General features: G+C 41.3%; 1 protein-coding gene across 3 annotated transcripts in view; it reads right to left on the bottom strand.

Moving 5' to 3' along the window:
* Positions 1-3760: 3760 nt before the first annotated feature.
* The window catches only part of TTC39C (tetratricopeptide repeat domain 39C), a 101873-nt gene continuing 79191 nt past the window's right edge, over positions 3761-26442 (bottom strand). The window contains exons 7-14 of one of the 3 annotated variants that reach the window (XM_027127618.1): positions 21651-21744; positions 19200-19307; positions 14631-14740; positions 13493-13616; positions 7658-7755; positions 6426-6530; positions 5084-5122; positions 3761-4532 (exon numbers count right to left, since the gene is read on the bottom strand). In XM_027127618.1, the coding sequence (XP_026983419.1) occupies positions 4443-4532; positions 5084-5122; positions 6426-6530; positions 7658-7755; positions 13493-13616; positions 14631-14740; positions 19200-19307; positions 21651-21744 (768 nt within the window). In that variant the 3' untranslated portion in view covers positions 3761-4442. Of the gene's footprint in view, positions 4533-5083; positions 5123-6425; positions 6531-7318; positions 7409-7657; positions 7756-13492; positions 13617-14630; positions 14741-19199; positions 19308-21650; positions 21745-26442 lie in introns of those variants that run through there. The other 2 variants (XM_027127619.1, XM_027127620.1) reach the window with 2 other exon arrangements.

Genomic DNA, 26442 nt, shown 5'->3' with positions numbered 1-26442 from the left:
AATAAATTTATTTAAAAAAAAAAAAAACAGTAAAGAAGAAATGCTCTCTTTTAGACTTTTAAGTGTGATGTTAGAACTGCAGATGGTATGCTTTTCGGTCCTCATCACTGTCCCCGCACCACACTTTGGTAGTGTAAACAAAAGTGAAATGAGGGTTTGGTTTATAATATATTCAACTATCAAAGGTGTAATGAAACTGAGCTAAGAACCCCAAATACAAACATTAGAGATCCCACGTATGGTGACTTCTGGAATGAGAGACACCTAACCAACCTTGGTGTGTCATCTTGAACGCCAATTAGATGTTACGTGCTGTGCCGAATACCTGTTACTCAGAAGGCAAGCCTGTACTCTTTCCACATTTCTGCAATGACTGTTCTGTTCAAGTTGCTCTGAAATGCAAACTGTTACAGTGAAAACATCTAACAAAAAATTTTCAAACCACTATGTGCTGCTTTGATTTCTAGAACTCCTAGTGATTTGATGTGGCTTTACAATCTTCTTGTCCTTGTGTTCATCTCTTTCAGTCACCAGGGATCTAACTAAATTGCAAATCTACTTCGTTCTCCATTGCTCCCTGCCCCTCCCCCCTTCAAATACTTACTCTATAGAAGTCCAAGGATCACGCTGTGACCTCTGTGTAACTACCTCATCTTACCATTTGGTTTCCACTTGACTTTCTAGAGACCTGGCCTGAATACACATGCTACCTGTCACCTCTGTGCCTTTGCTCATCAGGTCCAAGGCCTGAGACATCCTTCCAGCCATCATTTTAACTTGACTGCATCCTTCTCCTCCTTTAAAAGTCAGCTCAGGAATCTCCTACTTTAGAAAACCAATGGGTTAGAAGCATTTTTTTCAGTGGCCCCATACTATGCATAACCTTGCCATATGTTTGACTCTTCTCTCAGATTTACTAACTACTTACCAAAAGATGATAACCTAGGGCAATGTCTCTCTAATGTAGACCACCTGCATTAGAATTAGCCAAGGGCCCGTTAAAAATATCTTCCTAAGCCCTACCTAGAGCCTACTGAATCAGAATCTCAGAGTAGGGATAATTTGTAAAACTAAAACTTGAGAACCACTAGCCTATGGGAGGAGAAAGTAAGTGTAATCCAGAGTTCAGCTAAGTTACAAGTGTTGCTTGTATTGAATACCCCAGTCAACTAGCAACTAGAGCTCAGCTCCCTTGCTAGTTTTCGCATGTTAGCCAATTGTGTGATTTTTGCTCACTTTAACTGAAGGGGCACAGTTTTTATGGACCAACTTTCCATTCTCTTGCTCCCCCCTCCCCTGTCCTTTTCTTTCTGTATTTCCTCTTTCTAGCTTCAAGTCCCCTCCCCCTCTACTATGTATCTTGTTGGGAGGATCTGGGCTTAACAAGATTTTTTTCCACAAAATATACAGGAAGGAAGGGAAGGAGGGAGGGAGGGAAAGAGAGAGAAAGAAATACCAAACAGTACATTATGACTGTGTGACCATATATCTTCATAGGTAAAGGAGCCATATTTGATTACTTGCCACCACAATCTGCTTAAGGAAGCAATCAACTAGGAAAGTTTACATGGCAAAGGCATATAGGTATGCACACACATGCGCGTATGTGTATGTGTGTATTTTAAAAATCATGTATGCATTGTCCTCTGAGTTGGCAGAAAGATAAAAGCGCAAATTCTCTAAATAATTGACTTATACAATACGAGACAATAAATATTCTGATTTTCTGTGACATCTGAAAGTAATAACTCTTTACTCAAATACTTAGCTATCACGTGCTGAAATCAAAACGATACCTAACCCAGTAAAAGTAAAATCTTAAACACATTAATCACAAAGATGCATATTACATGATTAGTACTAGACGATGCCTCAAGGTGCGTCCAATTATGTGTTCCGAGTACATAAAATACACATTAGAGATTTCTCTCATCACAGGCACAATCTAATACAAAAATATATCTGACATGTATAAATTAGAAGATCCATTTGACAGCCTCCAAAACAGGAAAAGGGGAAGAAGTAATGCCAACATAAAAAAGCACACATAGATGCAAACAGTTCTGCTTATATGATTATTTTCTTCATCAGCGAGGGGTAAAGAGCAATTTACACCAATCTAGTTTTCCAGACAGATCACAGTAATTCACAGGTTGGATAAGTCATAGCACGAAGGCCAGAACCGTTATGAATTACTCAACTAAAAAAAATGTACTCAGATTTCAGTGAATCTAACAGTACAGTGTACTCACAGCGTGGTTTTGTTATTTTAGAGTCTTCAGAACCACTGTCTACCCCTTCTCCGTGCTTTACCACCAGGTTCCCAGAAAAACCACAGGGGCTATCCTGCATCAAACCTAGAAGAGACAGTTTATAAATGCACCTGTCCTATAAACATACTATTAACAAAGACTCACTGGATGGTGTTCTAATGGTGTGTGTTCAGTTAAGTGAACTGAACACAAACTTATTTGAAATCCTGAAATCTCTCTGGAGAAATAAAAGTTTTTAAAGCAGTTAATACAGGAATTTTTTTAAAAATTCTGAAGTATGGGGCCTTATGTAATCTCTCAATACTGAAAAATAGTTCAAGCAACATTTGAACTGAAAATTCAATTAAGTATGAACGCTGGAGCAAAAACTTCGTGATTCTAAATGTTCCACAATCCATAACTGAGAAGTTTGCCACATACACTAGAGCCAAAAAGACAACAACATGGCAAGAGCCATATTTTAAAGATTCATAACATTCTTCCCTTCAGCCTTGATGAAACCAGGTATCTAACATTTTTAGACGTAAATTTTTCCTTTCCGAAGGCATCTGTTGATACCTGACTTCTGGGTCTTCCCGTTCATGAAAGTAGGACAGAAATCTTTTCTCTCTGGCTAGCATCTAAAATCCCTGCAGCAGTCAGGCTAGAAAGAAAGTCAATGTTAATAAGCATTTTGGAAGTGAGAAAACATGAAGATAGATTAGCCAAAATCAATGAGGAATAATCATTTCTTTTGAAGAAGTTATTATTCCCTCAATACCAGATGAAGTAGATTGAGGCTGCCAACATTCTAGCTGCTCCTTCCATGTCTGTTTTGAAGAGAAATATTTTAAAGTACTGACGTCGCATGAGATCATACTTCAGCTAAAAGGATATGTAAATAAATGACACCCCAAGATGATATTCTTTATTGCAACGTAAATTTTAAGAAATATCTAACCTTAAGATTTGAGCCAGGTTAGGCACACAATTACGACAGAAATTCTTAAGTGACTGAGGTATTTAGAGTCTTCAAAACCACAGGTGTGCAGTACTGAACAAAGAGGTAAATGAGGTGACAATAAAAATTAGCAACGAAGGATTAAAAAATAACTTTGAACTCTGTTTCCAATATCAATAACCTGAGCTAAGGGGAAAATGATTAAGTCCTGGCAATAGATAGTCCAGTGAATCCTTCATCAGCAAATATTCTGAGGCAAAAGAATCTATGTTCATTCAAGAATAACCTTTTCAAGTAATTTGTTGAAAGATTTCCAAAAATTGGTAATCAGACAATTTATCATAAAGAAAAGGAAACACCAAAAATGTAGGTATTATTTATCCAGTCTATAGACTAGGTCTTCTAATAAATTAGCAAAATAGCTATACTTTCGGTTGTAAAACAATCTTCTGTTTGCTTTCACTTGACTGGCTGTCAAAGGAATAAAAGTGTCTGTCCTTTGAAACATTTTTGTAGACCATCTGGAGATAAGGATGACAACTTCAGCTGAAGAGTACTTGTTTTTTAATAAGAAAACATGGAATCCTGGTTATTAACATATATATGTATTTTTTACAATGAAAGAATATTCGGTCTGTGGTCAGGAGACTTGCATTCTGTTCATTACTCCATAATAAAAGGAATAATTGATTGCGATAAGTCAATTAGCCGTTTTTGTGCCTGAGTTTCATTGTCTGGACAATGGAAACATCTGTGCTATGTCATTCTCAGAAACAGTTTGAGGATAAAGTAAAACACGAGAAAGCACTTTTATTTTTTCAAAACACGATATAAGTGCTACGTCGTGATACTGTTAATAATTTTACAGGTACCTCTTAGTGTTACCCAGTCAGATGTGTGCTTCAAGTAGGCATTCCTACAAGATTGCAGGTTGAATATTTAGTTGAATTTTATTTAAAAAATAATAAATCACAAAACTAAAATGTTTGAACAAGGTCACTTAACCCTCTCCCCAGGTGGTTAGTTATTATTACTAATATCATCACCATTATTACTTTTTAGCTATGTGTTTAAAAGAGGAGATCTTTAATACATCAACCTAACTGAGAAAATGTGTCCCAGGCCCAGGTGGTTTTCAGAAGAAAAGCTGATCTTCATAAGAGCTGTGTCCTCTACTTTTAAAGTGCAGAACCTGTGTGGGGAGGGACAGAGTGGGAACTTCGGGTCTGTCACTGAGGAACCAATTCCCTCATCGAAGCCAGAGCAGCATGGATGCGGACGTGCAATCTGTTTTCAAAGTCGTAGCCAGAGAAATCCTCCTGAAAGACAAGAGAAAGAGAGTATTAGCTAAGCTGTCTGTAATACTACAGTATTAATCACACCAAGCTTTGTACTGCCCCAAGTAAAATTCCTTACACTCCTAACAAAGGTTTTGCATTCAGTTGATTTTTCTTATTTCCCAAACCTCAAGCTTTGTGTCCGTTTTTAAAATGTCAACTGAGCATTATTAATGCTGTCTTTGGAAAATTTCCCTCATGTTATTCCTGGGACAGCAGTCTTAAGCTGGGCTCAGTGGAAGTTGCTGTTAGAACTTCTTAACTCAAGAACACAGTTATGAAATCAACAGTTATTTTCCCACTCAAATGAGAAGAGTTTTTATAAAGCAGGATGAGCAATTTCATAAGAGCTTCATGTGTAATTTCACTTAAAAATCAACTGCTCACTGATTCAGTTATCAGTTTCCCCTCCAGAAATACCAACCAAGACAATCATTTCACAAAATTTCTTGAATTCAGACTCCAGAGTACACTACAGAGGATAAGAAGGGTCACTGGAAAGAGAGAGATTGAGCATTTTTAGGCATTTTTACCTTTGCTTGAAGAAGGAGACTTCTGCCTCTTCCTACAGTCTATGAATGTAAGAAAAACACATTATCTCTTAACATCTATATTTATATACACTCAAGCAGAAAATGTTATAATAGGAAGATATATTAATTCAAAAAATTCACAGTGACATAGAGGGGAGTCAAGTGCTCATTCAAGCATATTGACTCAATTTTTCTTTAATATAATGCTGTTTACATGTTTACATTAAGGCATTACTTGATAAATAATTTTTCATAATCTTCATTATTTTATAAAGGGCTGTCATATTTTAGAAGAGTGTAATAGTTTAAGATCTTACTAAAAAACGCAAAATTGATGATAATTTACGTTTATTTGAAGTCAGTAAGTTTTTTTGAAGGCATTACTGATTGAGAATATCAACTTCATTTTTCAAGAGACAGACCAGTCTTCTTGTAGTTTATGTATATATTTTAAGGCTGCATTAAGAGTAAAAATTTCCTTAAAGAATATGGTGTTAGAAGTTTCTACCAAAATTCATAAAAATTGCATTTTCTATTTTGGTAAAATTAGAAATTCAAATGAAAAGAGTTACCAATTAACAGCCTATCCTTGGCAAGATAAGCTACATATTTAAGGATTAGGCTAGAATATTTCTGTTGATTTAGCTCAACTTCTAAAAAGTCCATATATTTGAAGGCTGACTTGAATTTACTGAAAATTAGAATTTTATACAGTCAATAGTATGTAATTGAGCTTCTAAAAGAAGGTACCAAGCAAATCCAGCATTATTAAAATTCACTTTAAAAAAAACTGCCCCACTGTGCTTAAATATGCATCTTAATGATGACCGTCAAACTTATAAGGTATTCTAAAATTTTTAAGTAATCCTACACACCATCCTCATTTATTCTCACTACAATCATTATTGAATTGGCAAGGGAGGTATTTTTTATCCTGTTTTACAGATTAGGAAGAAGGTATGTGGTTAAATAACTTAACCATATCATACACTAAATAAAAATAAACGGCAGAGCTAGAATCACAATGCAATTCTGTACTCTGAATAAACCACATTACATCATACCAGACCACTCTAGAAAAGGCAATGATTTTGCCCCAAATGAATTTTTGTCCCCAAAGTTACATTTATCATACTAATTCCAGGGAAGAGATTACCTCCTTAAACACAGTGAGATAGGATTAATAGCTTCTTGGATTCATTCTATGTGAAATCAAGGAAAACAAAACAAAAACACACTATGTTCAATCAACTTACTTTAAATGAAGGATGTTTTTTTTGTGCTTGTTCACTTGCACAGTTTTGCTGATGAGCATAATTTAAGAAAATAGATAAGATCTTACCTCTGGTTTGTCTAACAGAAGACAGCCAAGTTCATAGCAAGCATATGGCTGAACATATAAGTTATTCTGACGACACAACTCATCTTTAACAGCTCGCTGAAAGAACTGAAAGTAATACGAATATTTTTGGAATTAATTCATTTCTCTACTTAGGCTCATTTTCCTACTTAAGCCTCATCACATCTTTAGGAGGATGTCTATTCTGTAACAGATTTTCTCCTTTTCTGCGTCTTTGTTCCTTCCCATTTATTCTCATCCATATCTTATAAGTCCTTTACATACCTGTCTGGTGAACTTGCGCCAGTATATGTTACCCATCAGTCAGCCCAATCTGTGCTATTTATTTTCCTAGTTGACACACCAGCCTCTGCTGATTTTATTGCAGAGAACATCTTTATTAGCATCTCCAAATCTGAACATTCCATTTTAATATTTAAGACAGAAAGTAAACAAGCCAAGAACCATCTCTTGACAGGTGTCTTGACTGTATCTTACTGATACTTAAGCATATGATCTAAAATAAGCTATTCAGAGCTGTGTAATAGCTATTATACCCCACATTGAAAATTAATTTTAAATTATAATACAAGTGTATCAACACCCTAGGATTTAAAAGCCGAAGTCTGTTACTACAGTACATGAACTCTCTCAAAGAATAATCAAAATAACACCTGGATGTATGTTAAAAAAAAAACAACCAAACAAAAAACTCAGAAAAATCCCTCCAACTACATTTGAAGATAATGAATGGCTCTTTTTCATAGAGTACATTCACAGAATATCTTAAGCTAACAACTTTCTAGACCTCACCTCAGTAATGCATCAATAATCTGCAGTTATAGAGGGAGGAAAAGTGGACACAGGCTGACATGCCTGATCATATCTGTATTTACCTAGCTAGGAGGCTTCCCTCTGCTCCTTCAAAATTGTCTGCCTCCTCATTTCTTCCTCCTCCAATTGAGGCTGTCATCTTTGATAAACAGCTAGTGCCAGAAAAGAAGCCCATAGGTGAAGAAGTATTCTAAGGCTCTGAAGTCACATTAAAAGCTAGTATGAACCGTCATCAACTTCTGGCATCTGAGAAGATGACCGTAATCAAATAAAGTGGATGAAACTCACTGCAGTGGGAGATTAGCTTTATGTAACGCTTTCTCCTTTTTCTTATTCCCAAGCGTATATGTAGGTTTTCACAGTTTAGTTTCCTTAGCCATGACACCCCATGAACAGTTTACCTGGACAGCATCTTCTGAGTTCCCTAGACATTTGTGTATGGCACCAAGAAACAAATACTTTAATCCAACGACAGATGAATCATCCACTTCATGGCAAGCTTAAAGAGAAGCGAAAACAGCAGGAAGGAAATACGTTCACTTAATTCCTTAAATACCATCAAGAGTTAAGCATTTCATTATTTAGCAACGTATTCAAGTTCAAACTGAGACGGTTTCCCTTCCTCATCCATTAGTGAGTATCCTTAGTCAAAGAAAGACAAAGATATCAAACTTCATGGTGCCAAGAAGGCTCAAAATTGCATCATATTATTACTAGGTCAAAGAAGCCAATGTGAAAAGGCTGCATACTGTACAACTGCAACTACATGACGTTCCGGAAAAGGCAAAACTGTGGTGAGTTGCCAGAGGTCTGGAAGGTAGAGCACAGGGGATTTTCAGGCCAGTGAAACTATTCTGTATCATACTATCTGTAAGAGCGGATACATGTCATGATACATTTGTCAGATCCCACAGAATGTATGAAACAAAGCATACACTCTAATGTAAATTACGGACTTCCGGCGATAATGCTGTGCCAGTGTTGCTTCATCAGCTGTAACGAATGCACCGCAACAGGGGGGATGTTAATGGTTGGAGAGGCTGTGTGGGTACACATGGCGGGGGGGAGGTTTGAGGTGTGTAGGAACTCTCTGTCCTTTCTGTCCAGTTTTGCTTGAATCTAAAACTGCTCTGAAAAATAAAGTCTATTGGTATCTTTCAATTGCATCATATTAATTCAAAAAACCATGCAATGAGCACCTTCACATGTTTGTAGGAGTTACTGCACCAGTCTCTGAGAGGGCATCAGACTTGATCCCTCCACCTCGAGAAGCTTGCCATCTACTGCGGAGGATGGGCACACATGTTGGGAGGATAACATGGAAGTTTTCCAAGGAAATGAAAAGAGTGGAAATTGGAAACATAGTGGAGCTAATACAAGAGGAAAAATAGTAATTATTTCTATGAACCAATAAAGATACTGAGATTTGAAAAGATTTTATAGAAACATACACATACAATAGATATGTACACACATACACAATGTATATCACACATAAATGTACGTACATGTATATATGTACATATGTGTGATATATATGTATGTATGTAGATATGTAGATATATATATATATAGAGAGAGAGAGAGAGAGAGAGAGGGACAGAGAGAGAGAGACAGAGAGAGGGAGGGAGGGAGGGAGAGAGAGAGAGAGCGCTCAAGGTTCCAGAAAAAGTTTTGGAAGTTATTGGAAGAGCTGGGTAGAGTGGCAAAGAGGTAAATGTGAAGAAGAGTCTAAACCTATAGAAGCAGGAGGTGCCTCAAAAACCTAGGCTGAAAATACCTCCACAGAAAAAGTACTCAAAAGATATTAAGGCAGTGGCAGTGTTAAGGAAAGGGGAATGTACTTCATTCATCCCCTCATTCATTCACTAATTCTACTCATTCATTCAATATTTATTGAGCAACTACTATATGACAGCAGTGACCAAAGAGAAAAAAATTCCTGCCCTTAGGAAACTAACATTTTGTGGAGGAGAGAGATAACACAAAAGACAGATAGGTAAAATAAGCGTATTAAGGAAGTGTACACACTAAGGTAAAAAATAAAGCCAGGAAAGGGGATAGCAGTATGCATGTGTGTCGGAAAGGTACAGGTTAAGGCCCATTGAAAAAGCCACAGGTGGGTAAAGACGTGAAGAAAATGAGTGAAGGAGCCATGTGGATATTTGTGGGAAGAGCTTTTGAAGGCAGAGAACAGCAAGTGCAAAGGCACTAAGGGCTGCACGTGCCTGGTGTGTTCAAGATCAGTAAGGAGTGCGGCTGGAGCCTGGTGAGCGGGGGGGAAGCGTGGTGAGAGGCAATGGCAGTGGGGGCGTGTGTACAGACCATAGGCCACTCGATGGATCCAGACTTTTACTTTGAATAAGATGAGGCCACAGAAGGTCTCAGAAGTGAACCACCACCACATGACTTAGGTTTTAATAGGTGCACTCTGACGGCTGTGCTGAGAATACATGGTAACATCCTTAAAACGCAGAGGAAGAATGCAGTGGAGATGGGCAGGTGGGTGAGGAAGGGAATGAATGAAATTACAAGACAAGAATATAAAAATCCAGCTAGCTCTGCTGATGCAGGGAGTCACAGACAGGGACTGTGATAAGCTAAGCGCACAAAGCTGTGTGGGCCTGATGGGAAGAGTGTAATCAATGCAGATGACCTCTATCACCCACAATCAGGTGGCTTTTTTTCTCCTGGAACTTAACTATTTCTCTACAAAGATCTTCACCTGTTTTCTATATGACTGCGTCGATTTGGATCATTACTGCTTAACACTGGAGAATGAGATAATCTAATTAACAGCTCTCTTAACTGGATTTTTAGCAAAAATATTAGAGAATTATCTCATATTCACTCCAGAGCCCACCTCCCTCCCCAGGGCCACATCGTTGTTGTCTATTTTGACAGCTGGAAAGGAGCTCAGAGAATATTTAGTCACATTAAGTGATGATCGTTCTTGTGCCTGCCAGTTACCATTTTATATTTGCATGTCTGTTTTAATTATCTCTAAACACATGATCCTGCACTTGTGCATTAAAAAGAATACCTAAGGGGCTTCCCTGGTGGTGCAGTGGTTAAGAATCCACCTGCCAATGCAGGGGACACGGGCTCGAGCCCTGGTCTGGGAAGATCCCATATGCTGCAGAGCAACTAAGCCCATGCGCCACAACTACTGAGCCTGTGCTCTAGAGCCTGCAAACCGCAACTACTGAGCCTGCATGCCACAACTACTGAAGGCCGCACACCTAGAGCCCGTGCACCGCAACGAAGAGTAGCCCCCGCTGGCCGCAACTAGAGAAAGCCCGCGAGCAGCAATGAAGACCCAATGCAGCCAAAAACTAAAAAAATGAATAAATAAAATAAATAAATAAATGTATTTTAAAAAAAAAAGAATACCTAAAATTCCTTACTGGTCTTTTGAGTTACAACCAGGGATGGGTTTAAAATTATGAATCTTTTTAAACAGAGCAGAACTTGAACATCCGAGAAAATTCTGTTTCCTTTCAAGTAATCCCCTTAGGAGGGTTACACACCCTAATTACAGGGCCTTTGCGCACAACTTCTTTTGGAGTTGCATTACTTTGCTCTAGAATATCAACACTGACCAATTTTTTGACCTTTGAGAGGGAACTTTTTTTGTTTAAATAAGCAACAGGCATCTGCAGGGAATTCTGATGATAAAAGTATGTGATTCAAGGGAAAACGCTACATTTGATCAAAAACAAGTGTGACTACAAAGAAATCTGACAAATTTTATACAGCCATTAGTTTTGAATAAGTCCAAAATATTAATACTAAATCACTTTTGGAAAAGAGCAGCATATATGTGACTAAGACTACATTTCCAAAGGTAACTGCTTTCTATAAAACCATCTTTCTGGATGAACAGTCAGTGGCATTTCATACCCACGGGTTCTGCATTCACGGATGCAACCAACTGTGGATCGAAAATATTCTGGGAAAAAAAAAAATTCCAGAAAGCAACTAATTACATACTATTTACATTGTATTTGCAACTACATATATAGCATTTACATCATATCAGGTATTACAGGTAATCTGGAGATGAGTTAAAGTAAACATGGAAAAGTGCACGTAGCTTATATGCAAATACTACACCATTTTATATGAGGGACTTGCACATGCGCGGATTTTGGTATGTGTAGGGGGTCCTGGAACCAATCCCCCACAGATACACATGGATAACTGTATGTGTGTGTGTTTGGTTTTTTTAATTTATTTATTTATTTATTTATTTATTTTTGGCCATGTTGGGTCTTTGTTGCTGCACGTGGGCTTTCTCCAGTTACGGCGAGAGGGGACTACTCTTGGTTGCGGTGCGTGGGCTTCTCATTGCAGTGGCTTCTCTTGTTGCGGAGCATGGGCTCTAGGCACACGGGCTTCAGTAGTTGTGGCTCGCGGGCTCTAGAGCGCAGGCTCAGTAGTTGTGGCGCACGGGCTTAGTTGCTCCGCGGCATGTGGGATCTTCCCGGACCAGGGCTCGAGCCCGTGTCCCCTGCATTGGCAGGTGGATTCTTAACCACTGCGCCACCAGGAAGTCCCTGTGTTTTAACACAGCACTCTCACCATGTAATCATTTTTCCAGCTGCATGGTTTAAATATCTTCATGCTCCCAGGAAGATGAAGCTGTGTGTAGAGAGCTGAAAGCTTTGCTAGTCAATGTGCCATCCTCAGACCAGCAGCAGAGACACTTGGTCCTATGGGAGCTGGGCAAGTCACCTGTTCCGAGTCTCGCCTTCCTCATTATAAAACGGGCACAACAATGCTGTCCGCCTTTTCTACTTCCCTGGGTTCCAGTGAAGAGCAAAGGAAATAATCTGCCAGACCATAAAATATCATTCAAATGTCTGCCATTATACCTTTAGAAGAAATGTTACAATATTTCTTTTTTAAAAAATTTATTTATTTTTATTTTATTTATTTTTGGCTGCATTGGGTCTTCGTTGCTGCACGCGGGCTTTCTCTAGCTGCTGTGAGCAGGGCTACTCTGTTGCGGTGTGCGGGCTTCTCACTGCGGTGGCTTCTCTTGTTGCGGAGCACAGGCTCTAGGCATGCAAGCTTCAGTAGTTGTGGCACACGGGCTCAGTAGTTGTGGCTCTCGGGCTCTAGAGCGCAGGCTCAGTAGTTGTGGTGCACGGGCTTAGCTGCTCCGTGGCATGTGGGATCTTCCTGGACCAGGGCTCGAACCCGTGTCCCCTGCATTGGCAGGCAGATTCTTAACCACTGTGCCAACAGGGAAGCCCACAATATTTCTTTAATAACCAGTAAAGCTTTATTTTACTAAAAGACATTCTCTCCATGAACTTCTCCTACAACTATAATAAAAATGACTTTATGAAGGTTTTATTACCATAACTTATAGCCTTATGATTTTTTAAACATATGAATCAAAAAGGTAGGTTCCCAATTATACTCCTTGGAGTCTACTCAAGAGAAATCAGTATGTAATTCCACACAAAAGGTCAGTACACTTACGTTGCACACTTATGTTTGTAGCAGCCTTACGCACGGTCACTGAACACCCAGAAAAAAACCAAATGTCCCGTAGGAGAAGGAATGAACAAATCGTGGGACAGGTATAGCCATACGATGGAATTCCACTCAACAAGTGAGAGGAACAAACTACTGACACAGATACAACGTGGGTGTCACAGACACTAGCTGCACAAATGAAGCCACGCACTAAAAAGTACACACTGTCTGATTCCACTTGTACGAAGTTAAAACGTAATCTGTGGAGAGAAAAATCAGAACAGGGGTTGCCATGGGTGGGGCCTGACTGAGAAGGGGCATAAGGGAAATCTCAGGGGTGGAAGAAATGTTCTATGTCTTGATCATGGGGTGGATGCCACAGTGTACATATTTGTCAAAACTCACTGAACTGCATGTACGCTTAAATATCTGTGCATTTTAATGGATGTCCATATGAAAAAAGAGGTTTCATTGCGGGGGGCAGGTGGAAACGTATGCTTCCAGCCACCCGCATGGCTTTAGGATTAACAACCCTGACGATCAGTGTGCATCGCCACACACTGCAGACAAGGCAAGTACATCTGTCCCTTCCAGTGCCTCCTACTTCCATCACCTAAGTGACGGAACTTTTTCAACCATCGCACCATTTGTCCCAGAATGACAGATTTGTACTCTCTGAATCAGAGGAGATTAGTGACACACTGAAGGAACAAGCTGCCGTGCACAGTTTTGTTTTGTTTTTTTACCTTGACTCATCCTCTGTAGGTTGGGGAGGGAGCAGTTGGGGAGGGCTTTCCACAAGTACAACACTTCAATGGACGCCAGCACGCACAGCGCTTTGGTTGGGGTTTGTTTCCGAAACCTCTCTGCCTGCAAGCAGTTGGAATGATTAGGCAACATTAGAAAAAAAAACAAATTCAGATAAAAAAAATATTTCAGAGACATTAAAAAATACATGGTTCATATCTGATGTGAACAATCCCCTCCCGCAAAGTTAAAAATGAAAATTTCTCTCTAAATTTTGCTCTCTGATTTTTAATATATTGGTAGATATGGCTTTCTCTTATTCAATTCAATCTACTATCAAGATCCAGGATATATTTTGAAAACTTTAAACTGAAATGAATCTAGTTTCATTCTAAGTCAAAGAAATTTATAGAAGCTGGGTGACAAATAATAACTTGATGGGTTTATATGGAGGATGTAATACTAGATGCCTTTCAGTCACGGTCTTATTGACGTTTTAGTTTTCTAATTAGTCCCAGTCCTCTCAGGGGCATTCCACATTACAATCTAGTTTATACTCACACTAAATCATTCAATGTTCATTCAATAAAAACTTACAACTAAAACCATGGAAAATTCAGGATATACGTTGTCAGGTAACCCATGGTAATTCAGCTAAACTGTATTCTTAAAAGTACAGAAGTAAATTGGGGCTTTGTCCCTACAGTCCTGGGCCCTTCTGCTGGGATATTTGATGCACACTTTTGTTTTTTATTAGGGCAGAACGTGATGCTTTCACTCTATGAGAACTAACAGTCTGTATCTCTTGCCCAGGTTCTGCGGATTTGCATTCTTCTGAGACTACCTAGCTCTTCAGACAGATGTTCTTCCTCTCTGGAGGCTCATGAGCTCCACAGGATCTGTAATGTCTCTATCCAGTCAAAGAAACAACTGCTCTAATGATCTGCAACCAAACAGTACTTTGCATTCAGAGCAGAAGAATGACACGGGAGTAAATTCTCTCCACAGTCGTGAACTGCATTTTGCATGGCGTTAGGTTGCCAGCTTTGCATATGATTTCTTAAAACCTGTCCAAGGTGGCAATGGTTGCAAATATCCATCATAAATGACACACCAGATCAACAGGTTCCAACATACCTTTTTCACTGAGAACTGTTCAATCTGATTGTTCTTCCTTTTGAAGAGTTTCTGAACTTCTTTAAAGACAATCTGTGCCCCGTCCACATCACCGGTGGCTCCCTGACAAACTGTGAGAAACCATCGTTGTAATCCTTAAGTATTAGGGGGAAAATGCCACTAACGGATACCTAGGTTGATGATACTTGGAAAACGTTACCAAAGGAAAAAATGGGAGCAAATATTTTAAAAGACTGTTACCCGTGGGACTACACCACCCTGCTGATCGTCGTTCCACCATTTCAACAACTATCTCCCGGGACTTCCCTGGTGGCGCAGTGGTTAAGAATCCGCCTGCCAATGCAGCGGACACGGGCCCGATCCCCGGTCCGGGAAGATCCCACAGGTCTCAGAGCAACTAACCCCTGTGCCACAACTACTGAGCCTGCGTGCCTAGGGCTCGTGCTCCGCAACAAGAAGCCTGGGCAACGCAACGAAGAGTAGCCCCTGCTCGCCAACTAGAGAAAGGCTGCACGCAGCAACGAAGACCCAACGCAGCCCAAAATAAACAAAACAAAAAAATCTATTTCCCTGGCGCTAGGTTCCCTGAGCTTTGGGGTGGGGGGGGGGGCGGGGACAGGTGGGAAAACTACAGTCCTAAGTCCTCTTTGGGGAAGATAGTCTAGTCTTGAACATGAACAAAACCCCCAGATATTATCGCAGACTACAGTCCATTTAGGCTCACATACTCAGAAAGTGGAAGAAAAAGGAATCTAGGCAAGAACACTTAGGAGCCAGGAGGACTGTGAAAGCCTCACGGTAGTAGAAGGATACCCCTGCACCTGGCAAGAAAGGCATGAATTAGTCCTGCACGTTTACTGGGCACCTACCACCTACAGCCGCCAGCAAGAATGTGAAGAAGAAATACACACGTTTACACCCAGAAGAAACTTACATTTCAGCTGGAGAGAGAAGACACACAGTCCAGAGCTACAATGTATATAGTGATGAGAGCCTTGGGAGTCCTGGCACCAAAGTACTTTTGGAAAAGCTCAACAAGGGAAGGGATGGTTTCTCTCTGGAGTGATCAGGGCAGCTTTGAGGAACTAAGAGTCAAGCTGAGCCTTGGAGGGGGGTAAGATTTTGATGGTCTGCATGCTATCTTCATCCCACCCAGAGCCCCCGGCAAAGACGTAGTCGTATTTCCTTTGGTTCACCTGCTCGCTACCTTCTCCAAACTTCACACCAGGCTGCAGTCCCATCCCTTCATTGGAACTTTACCAACTACTCTTTGTCGTCCTCTTTTCAACTCCCATGAAGATGAATTCATTTCTGTTCTTTTTGTTGCTTTTGTCTTTGCCACATATCGTTTTTCAACCCCCAGTTGGAATGTCCATTGATTTGCTAGTTCTTTCTTCTTTATTCGAGTAGTCCTACAACTGGGTGGTCCCGTACTCGCACTTTGGGGCTTGGTCAAGCCAGGCACAGGGCTATGGCATGTCAGAGGATGGGCAGCTAACGGAAGGGTCAAAGAGGCACAAGCAGCAAGGTTTGCAGAAAGCTGACGTCATCAAGGTGAGGGGAAAGGCAGAAGATTTCTACTGGGAATAAGTGGGATTAGGCTGAATATTCAAAAGGAGAGATCACCCCCAGATATAAGAGCAGCACTGCTCCAGATGTGGTGGCCTGAGCCCATCCAAAATGACCTCATCGGTTGGGTTATAACATTTCAAAACCAGGAAGAAGTTCAGTGATCGTTCTGTAAAACAACTCCAATATATTATAGATCAGAGGATGTAGAGGTCCAGGAAAGTAAAAGTCTTGCCTGAGGTCACACAGTAGATCAATTAAAAAGAATAATGTCCGCTGCCCCTAGCCTGAGGTCTCCTCAGATAACTGGTAACATTATTATATAGTCACATAATATTAAAAAAAGAATGAGCGACTGTGGGTACACAAGAGAGTCATAAACATCAACAGTAACAGGATCTGAATCGCCTTTGCAGTTCTACAACACTAATACCTCAGATTCTGAAGAATATACACCACCTCCTCTCAGTACAGTTGCAGACAGTTGCTCTAAAAGACGCAGATGTTTGAAAGCATGAGCGTCTCTGATTTACCCTAAGTCTGAGACCCACACAGAACTTAGGAGGCTTGGCTCATCCATTAAGACTAAGCTTTTCGGTTAACTTCTGGGTAACATACCCAACAGAATTGAAAGCAGGGTCTCAAAAAGAACCGTGTTCACAGCAGCATCACTCACAATGGCCAAAGGGTGGAAACAACCCAAGCATCCACTGACAATGAACGGATAAACAAAACATGGTCTGTACATACAACGGAATATTATCCAGCCTTAAACATGAATGAAATTCTGACACATACTACAATATGGATGAACCTTGAGGGCACTACGCTAAGTGAAATAAACCAGCTTCCATCAAGTCCACTTACCTAAAATAATCCAGTTCACACAGACAGAAAGTACAGCAGTGGTGGTTAGTGGCTGGGGAGGGGGGAGTTATTGTGTAATGAGCATAGAGTTTCAGTTTGGGACAATGAAGTTGGACAGTGGTGATGGCTGTGAAGGAACTTAATGCCACTGAACCACACACTTAAACATGGTTAAAATAGGGACTTCCCCGGCGGTCCAGTGGTTAGGATTCTGGGCTTTCTCTGCTGGGGGCCTGGGTTCGATCCCTGGCTGGGGAATTAAGATCCTGTAAGCTGCGTGGTGCGGCCAAAAAAACCTTTTTTTTTAATGGTTAAAATACATTTTATGTATATTTTACTGTAATAAAAAAAACCTCTCAGCCATAAGATGAATAAGGTCTGAAGATCTAACGTATAACATGGTGACTATATGTGATCATACTGTATCGTAAAATTGAAATTTGCCAAGAGAGTAGAACTTAAATGTTCTTACAAAAAAAGAGATAAATATAAAAAAAGAAATAGCACAAGGAACTAAGCCCCGAATGGTAGTGTTTCTGGTCGCTGAATGCCCATTTTCTCCGACGCTGCCTGTAACACGTACCTGTCCTTCAGGCCAACTCAAATGACAGCTCCTGCAAGGAGCCTTCTCTGAGAGCTTGACAGAGCGACCTTCCCTCCCCTCCCCACGTACTCTTTAGGTGGAGCTCCTCACACATCTGCACGAAGGCCCCGTGGAGAGGTGGCACCTAGAGTCTTTCACGCTTTATCATCTGCTACAACTGGTATGATCCTGCGATTTCCAGTATCTGGAGAACAAATGCTCCTCTACACACCCACACCGTACCATTATTTCTTCATGTTCTATGCTCAACAACGATTAAAAAGAAACAGTTGCCCACAGTGACTACGTGGCCCCATTACACCCTAACGACCGCTGGGGGGCGCTGCAGCCTCTCTGTTTTCGTTCATCCACGTGCTGCGCACACCAAGCCTGCTACCTTCATCTGAGATGCCTGTGAGTTCTGTAAACCAACCCTTAAAGTATCCTAAGCAGCATACTGAAAATAATCCTATTCAAACATCAGCTATAAGAGCCACACGAAAACGGATTAATACCTGCGGGGCTTGCAGGAAGGCCTGTGAGTATAAGGGCCTTCCGTCCTGACTGCTCACGGACTGTAGTTTCAGAACATCCAGGACAGACACGTTAGTCACCATCTTCTAATTCTATCTTATTTTAAAGAGACCAGTTAAGGGGATGGAATGACAGGAGACGTTTTGTTAAATCCAAATATTCAGAGAAATAAGATATTGAAAATAATGTTTGGATTAGCCTTAAATTTTAAGTAAAAGAATCACTTATATGGGTGTGTAAGGAGAGCTCATCGTTAGAGGCAGAAAATGTACAACTACCTGGGTCTCTTCAATCTCCACCTGGACCGTTCTGCATCACAACAGCACTTCATGTATTGTAGCTCAGGGCACAGACAGCTATTTTGTCCACCAGGTGGCAGCATGTCTCTATCTCTTCATTTAAGGGTAAAAAGGCAATACACACTGATATGCCTATCAGACATTACAGTTGTTTCTGCTATAATGACATGCACTGTTGAATTACCTTGTGTTCTGCAAAATCACACTGTAATTATAATAGGGTTAATAAGTAAAACAAGGTTGGAACAGACTACTCAAAATCCGTACAACTCTGTAACCAGGGCACTAACAATCTAAACAAAGACGTTAACACGATTTAAAAGACATGTTTTAAAATTCTTTAAATTCCTAATAAATCAAAAATAGATTTGAGAAAATAAAGGAGAGCGGTAAGGGTAAATTGAGGCTGTTTAGGACAAAAACAAAAAGCTCACAATAAGCATTTCCGGGACCCAGCATGTGACCAACCCAGCCCTGAGGGGACGTGGGGAGGGACAGGGAGTGCAGCACCGAACCACCCCGCTGTTCAGATGGGCTGGGGAGAGCTGCTCCTCAGCTGCTATTTACTCGTAGCCCAAAACAACACACGCTGTGGGAAACTGTGAAGAACACAACTTCTGCACCCTCTGCCATCACTCTCCCACCGGCCAACGCGCGTCAGCTAATCTGAGACAGAGAAGGGCGCGCTGCGGGCCGTGCAGACCATGGTCTACTCACCTGCGGTTAAATAGGCGTAATAGCACTGGGACCACCGGGACTCGTTTTTTAGCCTCTCAAAGGAGTCAAACGCATCCTTGAAATTCAGCTCTATCATGCTGCACCAACCTGTGAAAGAGATATTTCTAGTACGGGACCCTAAAGTAATACGCTCTACAGCCCATCTGTACGTTACAAACGTCTTATTCTGCTGACTTTCTCTGTGAGGGCTCCACGTCAACAGCCTGAAAACTTCCTAAGTATCTTTTCCCTCGTAAATATTTTCAATATGATGTTTTGAGTACACAAGGCATCTCTGATTTCACAACCAATGAAGCAGTATAGAAGGGAGGAAAGTAAAAATTTCTAGGGAAACCGGCCGATTTGCCTCCCCCGGCTGGAGATCAACCCAAGCACGGTGGTTCTTCTCTCCCAAGAGCAGGCACCGGCGCAAAGAAAGAAGCGATGCCAGTAGATTACACACACAGTGACCATCTCGAAAAGCCTCCCACGCTCACCTGTGCATTTATGATCACAGTCAATTAGCAACCTTTCCTGAGAATTGGAGAGGAAGCCAGTGAGAAATCAAGTACTTGCCACCCTTCCCTCTGCAGGGGCAGAGAAAGGACCCCACCTCTCCCAGAGCAAAACACTGTTAGGGTGGCATCCTGGGTGGGCTGGGGCGGGGGGCAGCAGCAATAAGGAAACAAGGAATTTTATCCCTCGTTGTTAGTAACGGTATCTCCCATCCACGGAGCCATCCCGTTGTGTGTCAGGCAGGCATCTGATGTAGTTCTTGTTAATCCTAGTGGAGTCTTGGAAAGGTGGCTGACAGTGTCCTCACCTGCCCAAGGAGAAAGCCTAAGGCTTGAAGAGGCTTCGGGACTTGCTCAAGGTCACACGGCTAATAAGAGGGAAGAACTGAGGGTCGAAGGCCATTGCTCTCTCCTGCCCACGATTTGCCTCCATAAAAAAATTGTTATCCGCTGCACCATGAAGCAGTCGTGTCACCTTAGACCTACCATTTGAACTAGAGGGACGAAGGGGAGCCACACTTTCAGAAAATTCAGTGTCAAATTCTGTGGGATATGATATGAAGTTGACATATTTTAGAGTAAACATGGGGGCTAATTCTTTCCATCCTAAAATGGACATCGGGATAAGATTTGAATTAAACGCCGCAACAGAGGTGGGAGGCAGCACCACAGCTGAATAAGGAGGCCAAGTCCTGACTCTGCTATTCCCACTTCCCCCCACCCCAACCCTGAGTTAACCTTCCGAAGTCCTTAGTTCTGGGTTTCGATATTTCCAAGATTCCTTCCGTTCTGACATTCTACCCTGCCACAGACCCGGAAACAGTGCACACACGAAAAAAGGCCACCATAATCATTTCACAGTATATCCAGGTATCAAATCTTCATGTTGTACACCTTAAATACAATGTTACGTGTCAAAGGTATCTCAATGAAACTACAAGAAAAAAGATAACAGTGTCCTAAACAAGTGAAATAAAAGGACATCGAAGCTAGTCCCTTCCATTCAAGTCCTATACTGTTTCATCGGTTGTGAAATCAGAGATGCCTGGTCTTACTCAAAACATCACATTGATAATGTGTTTCACGTTCCATTCCACATTATGGCTACTAACCAGAGCTCCAGCAGAGTTTACAGGAAAATACATTTCCCACTGGATCATACCTCATCTCCACTCCCTAAGCTATAACAGGCGTTTAAAACATAATGCTGATTACTGGGCAGTTCTCAATCTTTTAGTTTGCACTCTTCTTTAAAAAAAGATTCAGGAAGACAATTATGTCTACAGCAGGCAAGCAAGTGGCAAACAAATGCCTCCAAGTCTGTCTATAAATTCCCCTCCAGGAGGGGAGAAGCGGGAGGAAGCAGCTAACATATGTGGCCAGGCATCCTGTCTGATGCTCATCCGGCTAATTTCATCTTAATTACACAGCTGCTCCCAGGGCAGGCGCCTGAGCTCCAGGGGCTGCCATGAGGGTGAGGTCTCCAAGTTAGCTGGCAGAAGAGCTGGATGGAATCTACGTGCCCAATTTTCTCCTAAGCTGTAGTTTTCTTCTCAGGTAAACATTGGTGGGAGGGAAGAGAAAACAGTCCTGAATTCTAATATCCAGTCCAATAAAATATTCACAAATGGTTTTTACTCAATTAATTTAACTTTACCTACCATCCTAGAATCTAAATGTTATAAGGAGCAAAATATTAGAAAGAAGAAATGAGAATTCATTAAGTACCACTACTTGCGCTATGGTAACAAAGTCCTATTATTACACAAAGCGGCAGGCATCTCACAAAGACACAAACTGAAGAGCATTAACAATGAAAACGTGCACAGGAATGCGTTAACACTGCAGGACAAGAAGCTGGACGTTCAGCTGGACATGAGCTATTGCATTAATACTATTTCAATGACAAGGGACCGGACAGACATTCGATACTTACCAATTTCATACAGACACACGTGTTGGATTTCCCTCTGGTCTACTGCAAGTTCCAGAGCAGTATGGAAGGAAGTCAAGGCACTGTTGATTTGACACTAAGGAAAAAATGACAACAGTTACTGGCTAAGATCTGTCTTTAACATTACGAGCATCCTAGTTCAAAAGCATCCTTTCCCTTGGTAGTCAAGCAGATTAAGCAGTAGAGAAGAGGGTGATGTAAAGGTTTCTGGGAAAACGCCCCCTTTCCCCTCACATGGTTGTGAGCTGAACAGAGCGCAGGCCACTCCTCCTTCTGCTCGGTCAGAAGGACCCACCAGTGAGGGCTCGGCTCACACCACCCTCTCCCACAGCGGTCTCTGTGCACACGTGCGCTAGAGCTTGGTGTGTGATCAATACAATGATTTGCTGATCTGGCTCCATGGTACAGGTAAGCTCGACAGGAGAGGGACTGCATCTCACCCTCCTGCATACACCCACCGGGCCCAGAGACACTGGCAGTCAGTACTGCCCAGGGCCAGTCCATTAGCCCAGCCCCAGCCTCTCCCTGTTCGGGGAGCCCCTCACGCTCTACCACACAACTCGGTGATGTTCTCCGAATGCTTCTGGTCATCAGCCCTCTTCTCCCAACACTTCAGAAATTCTCTGAGGGTCCAGATCACATTTCCGGCTTTTGCATTCATCTAGCGCTGTCCAGAACCCCAGCGGACCCTCAAATGCCTGTGCCACCGTGTCCTGGTTAAATACATTTAGTGTTTTCTTCCATGAAAGATCTCGTTCAAAGTCTGCTGATCTGATGCCATAAGCACAAAAGGCACCATCAGGATAAAAGGGAGGTAAACTAAACCGTAGATACAGCAACGACAGGCGTTAAGTATCACGCATCAGTAATAATATAAATCCTAAATGTCCCAAAGATGCGACACAGCCTGCCCTCGCTGACACATGCCCAGGAGCGCTCCTTTCTCCCTCCCGCAGGTGCCAGCGCCTCTCTTCCCGCCCTGCACTCAGCCCTCCTCTCTGTGCTTCCCTGTGTGCCTCCTGCTGCTGCTCCCAGGCGACTCCCTTTCCAAGGCCCCTGGCTGCCTCTTCTCCCCCAGGGCAGCCAGGTTGGGGGCATGAAGGGTCTTAGAAGAGGGGCTGCTGGTTTCCCTGAGATCAGACCCACCACATTCCTCAGCTCCTTGAGTGATGCATGGTCACTGCAGGAGGCCCCAGGACTCCACACAGGGCACAGATGAGTCAGCAAGGAGATCGGCAGGACAGTCTGTGACTCAGGAACTCTGGAAGCCAAATGACTCAGTAACCACGGCCATGGCTGGACCAGTAACTGTTGGTGGCCCACAGTGACACTTCACTCTGCTATCAGCAAGGTTCAGACTGTAGCGTTCAATCCTGTATCACCACCCACAAGTGCTCGGAAGATACAGAAGGTAGCCACGGAACATACACATCACTGTATCACTAATTCCTGTTCTCAACTAGCTCAACACCTAGTTGAAGGGAACCTCACAGGAATGAAACAGGCCTCCAGCTCTTAAGTCAGACATTTACACTGATTGTGAGCACACAGCCAGATACCAAAGGTAAAAAATCAATCAATCTCTAATGAAAAGCAAGTGTGTGTGTGTAGAGAGATCTGGACACTCATTACTCCCATTTCTAACTTTCCCCTTTCTGGATCAATACTTCTTTCCCTGCATCACACATGCATTCAATTTAGCCTATTTGCACAGAAACCACAGGGTTAGGGATTCTGCTTTTGCATGCACCTCCCCAGTTTCCCAAGTTAATGGCATTCAACTATCACCCCCAGGATATTTCCAGATGGGCCATCACTACCAAGCTGACCCCAGCTGGGGTTCAGTGCATGGCAGTGCAACGCCACGCTGCCCTTCAGAGGATAGAAAACTACTCGGTGAACATTTATCAGGCAACTGCTGGGTGCCCAGGATGGAACTGGACTCTGAAGCCACCAAGATGAGTCAAAACTAAGCTCTGAATCCAAGAAAAGAAAAAAAAGAAGCCAAGTAATACTTGAATCAACGTTATTTCTCTTAACCCTTTCAAAGACTCTGAGATAGGTATGCATTAGTTCCATTTTTGGATGAAGAAACTGACGTTCAACAACTATAAGTGCTCAGTCAAGGTCAGGGAGCTAGTAATTGACTAGTATTCAAATTCTGCTCCAACTGCATGCTTTCTTCAGGGAGAGGGATGCAAGTGTGATTGATTAAGCTAAGAATCTGGAGATGAGGGAGAGTCCCCAGATTATCCAGGGGGCGTTAAATGCGATCAACAAGTATCCCTACAAGAGGGAAGCAGAGAGAGGGTTGACATAAGCAGAGGAGAAGGCAATGTGAGAGGATGGAGGCAGAGACTGGAGTGATGTGGCCGCAAGCCCAGGAATGCAGGCAGCCACCAGAGGCAAGAGGCAAGGAATGGACTTTCCCTAGAGCCTCCGGAGGGAGCGCTGCCCTGCTGACCACCCTGATTTGGGCCCAGAGAAACTGATTTTGGACTTCTGGACTCCAGAATTGTGAGAGAATAAATTTCTGTCATTTTAAGCCATAAACTTTGTGATAATTTGTTACAACAGCCTTGGGAAACTAGAACAGTATACTTCCTTAAAGATGAAACTGTGAAGAAAGTTCCAGGCTCTATGTGTCACAAGCACTTGAATAGAACTGGGAAGTACGGAGACCACTTACGGAGCTTAAAGGCATTACCCCAGGAGCAAGCATAACTACAAAACTAATTCTACTTCTAGGCTGATCACTCATTAAGGAAGTACAATGAACAGCCATTAAATTAGTGGAAATATAGTTCCCTTTTCACCAAAACAATTCAGAATAAAAATGATCTATGGGAGTCTTTATGGTTACAAATTAAAACATCCACAACCCAGCAGAGAAAAGAGGGTTAGCCTCAATTTGATACTCGATTCCCAGTTTAATTTTTAAAGAAATGCACATGCCCTGAAGAAAATATAGAAAATGGATTCGTAGGAAACCAAGAATTACTACTATACAGGCTTTTTGTCTCATGAACTGTGCGCTGATACACTGTGTCACAAAAACTACTTGAAGCCTCAGTCTCCTTGCTGGTAAAAGGAGAAAAAAATGTTGGCAAGCTTTTATCTGCTTCCAGAGGAAGCCATGAAGGATAAAAGCACGAATCTTTGCCAAATTAAATGGAGCACATTTACTGCCAAATTAAAATCAGCAGGACTTACAGCTACAGCACTGTCACTACAGGGATACTGTGTGTTTTTCCAGTTACTCGGGACTTCCTGATAGGTGTATTCTTAGGCATTTTATAACACTTGTGGCAACTGCAAAAGGGTTTTGTTTCTCCATTTTATTCTCCGAGTGAATGTTGCTGGTATGTAGGAAACCTGTGGATTTTTTCAAGTTGATTTTGTACATGTCACATTATTATACTCAGGAATTTTTATAATTCTTAATCTCTTTTTCTCTCGGATTTTCCAGGGAGATATTGAAACCATTTGCAAGTAACGATAGTGCTGTCTCTTCATTTACAATAGACGATTGTAATTGGGTAGGACCTCCAGTTAAAATACTGAACATTAAGCAAGCATAGCACGTATCCTTGGTCTATTCTAATACAAACGATGTGTATACGTTATTATACAGTATATAAAAGAATATGAAAAAGAGGATGTTTTAATGTTGCACCATGAAATACAGTTTGCTGCATGCTTTTAGTAGATGCCCATTTTTACCAAATAGAGAGGTTTCCTTTCTAATTTGCTAATAGTTTGTTCGGTTTTTTAAAATCTGGGTTGGGTAGTGCATTTCATTAAATGCCATCTGGGCATCTATCGACAGGAGTGAATGGTTTTATCAATGACTTCCTTAATGCAGCGGATAACAGGGACGCAGTTCCTGGGGCTGAACCACGAGTGCCTTTTTGGAATAAGCCCTACTAGGTTGGAATACGGCATTTAACAAATACGTTGCTGGATTTGATTTGCTAATATTTATTTAGAATTTCTACGTTCAGAATGAAGTGGGGTTTGTTTAGTGCTCTCCTCTGCAAGTTCTGGTGGCAGAATAATGCCAGAACTTGTAGACTGGCAGAAATTATTTTCATATTCTCTATGCTCTGGGACTACGTAAATAAGTAGCTCACTCTAAAGCCATACCTTCCAACTGAATAATTCATTTGTTTCAATTACTGTAACATAAATGTTTTCTTTTAATGGGCGCACAGTATAACGAAGAATGTTAAATACTGGTCAATAGTACCAGATTTCAGCGCCAACTTCATAACCTACACAATTTTGGACCTTAGGAAGTAATTTTTGTTTATACTCTCAGGGATGCTAAAATAAATGAATTCATGTGAATAAAATGCTCTTAGGAAAGGTAAACTGTCTTTAAAACATAGGTATTGTCAATAGGTACCTTGTCTCCTGTTAATAGCACTGGGAAATAAATCACAATATTGTTTTCTAACTTTTAGGACCAAGACTTGCAGTAAGTAGCAATTCAGCTTCTCACAAATTATTTCAGAACCCTGGGAGAAATTCCAGATTTGTTTTTAATTAGTAATGTTTATTTTTTAGAGCAGTATTAGGATTATAGCAAAACTGAGCAGAAAACTCAGAGACTATTTTATTATAAAATAGATTTTTTAAGAATGAAAGAGTTGTCAGTTTCTCATAATTGTGTTTCTGCAAGTTTCTTATTATGTTTAAGAAAAAAATGCTATTTCTTAGGAATATATAATTTTACGACTGTTAGTTTAATTGTCAAGTACCATAAAGTTTT

This window comes from Aethalodelphis obliquidens, unplaced genomic scaffold (genome assembly GCF_003676395.1).
Source record: "Aethalodelphis obliquidens isolate GAN/ISIS:26980383/991018 unplaced genomic scaffold, ASM367639v1 scaffold32, whole genome shotgun sequence".
NCBI lineage: Eukaryota > Metazoa > Chordata > Mammalia > Artiodactyla > Delphinidae > Aethalodelphis > Aethalodelphis obliquidens.
Note: the sequence above shows the minus strand (reverse complement) of the source record. Positions and strands in the feature narration are given on the sequence as shown.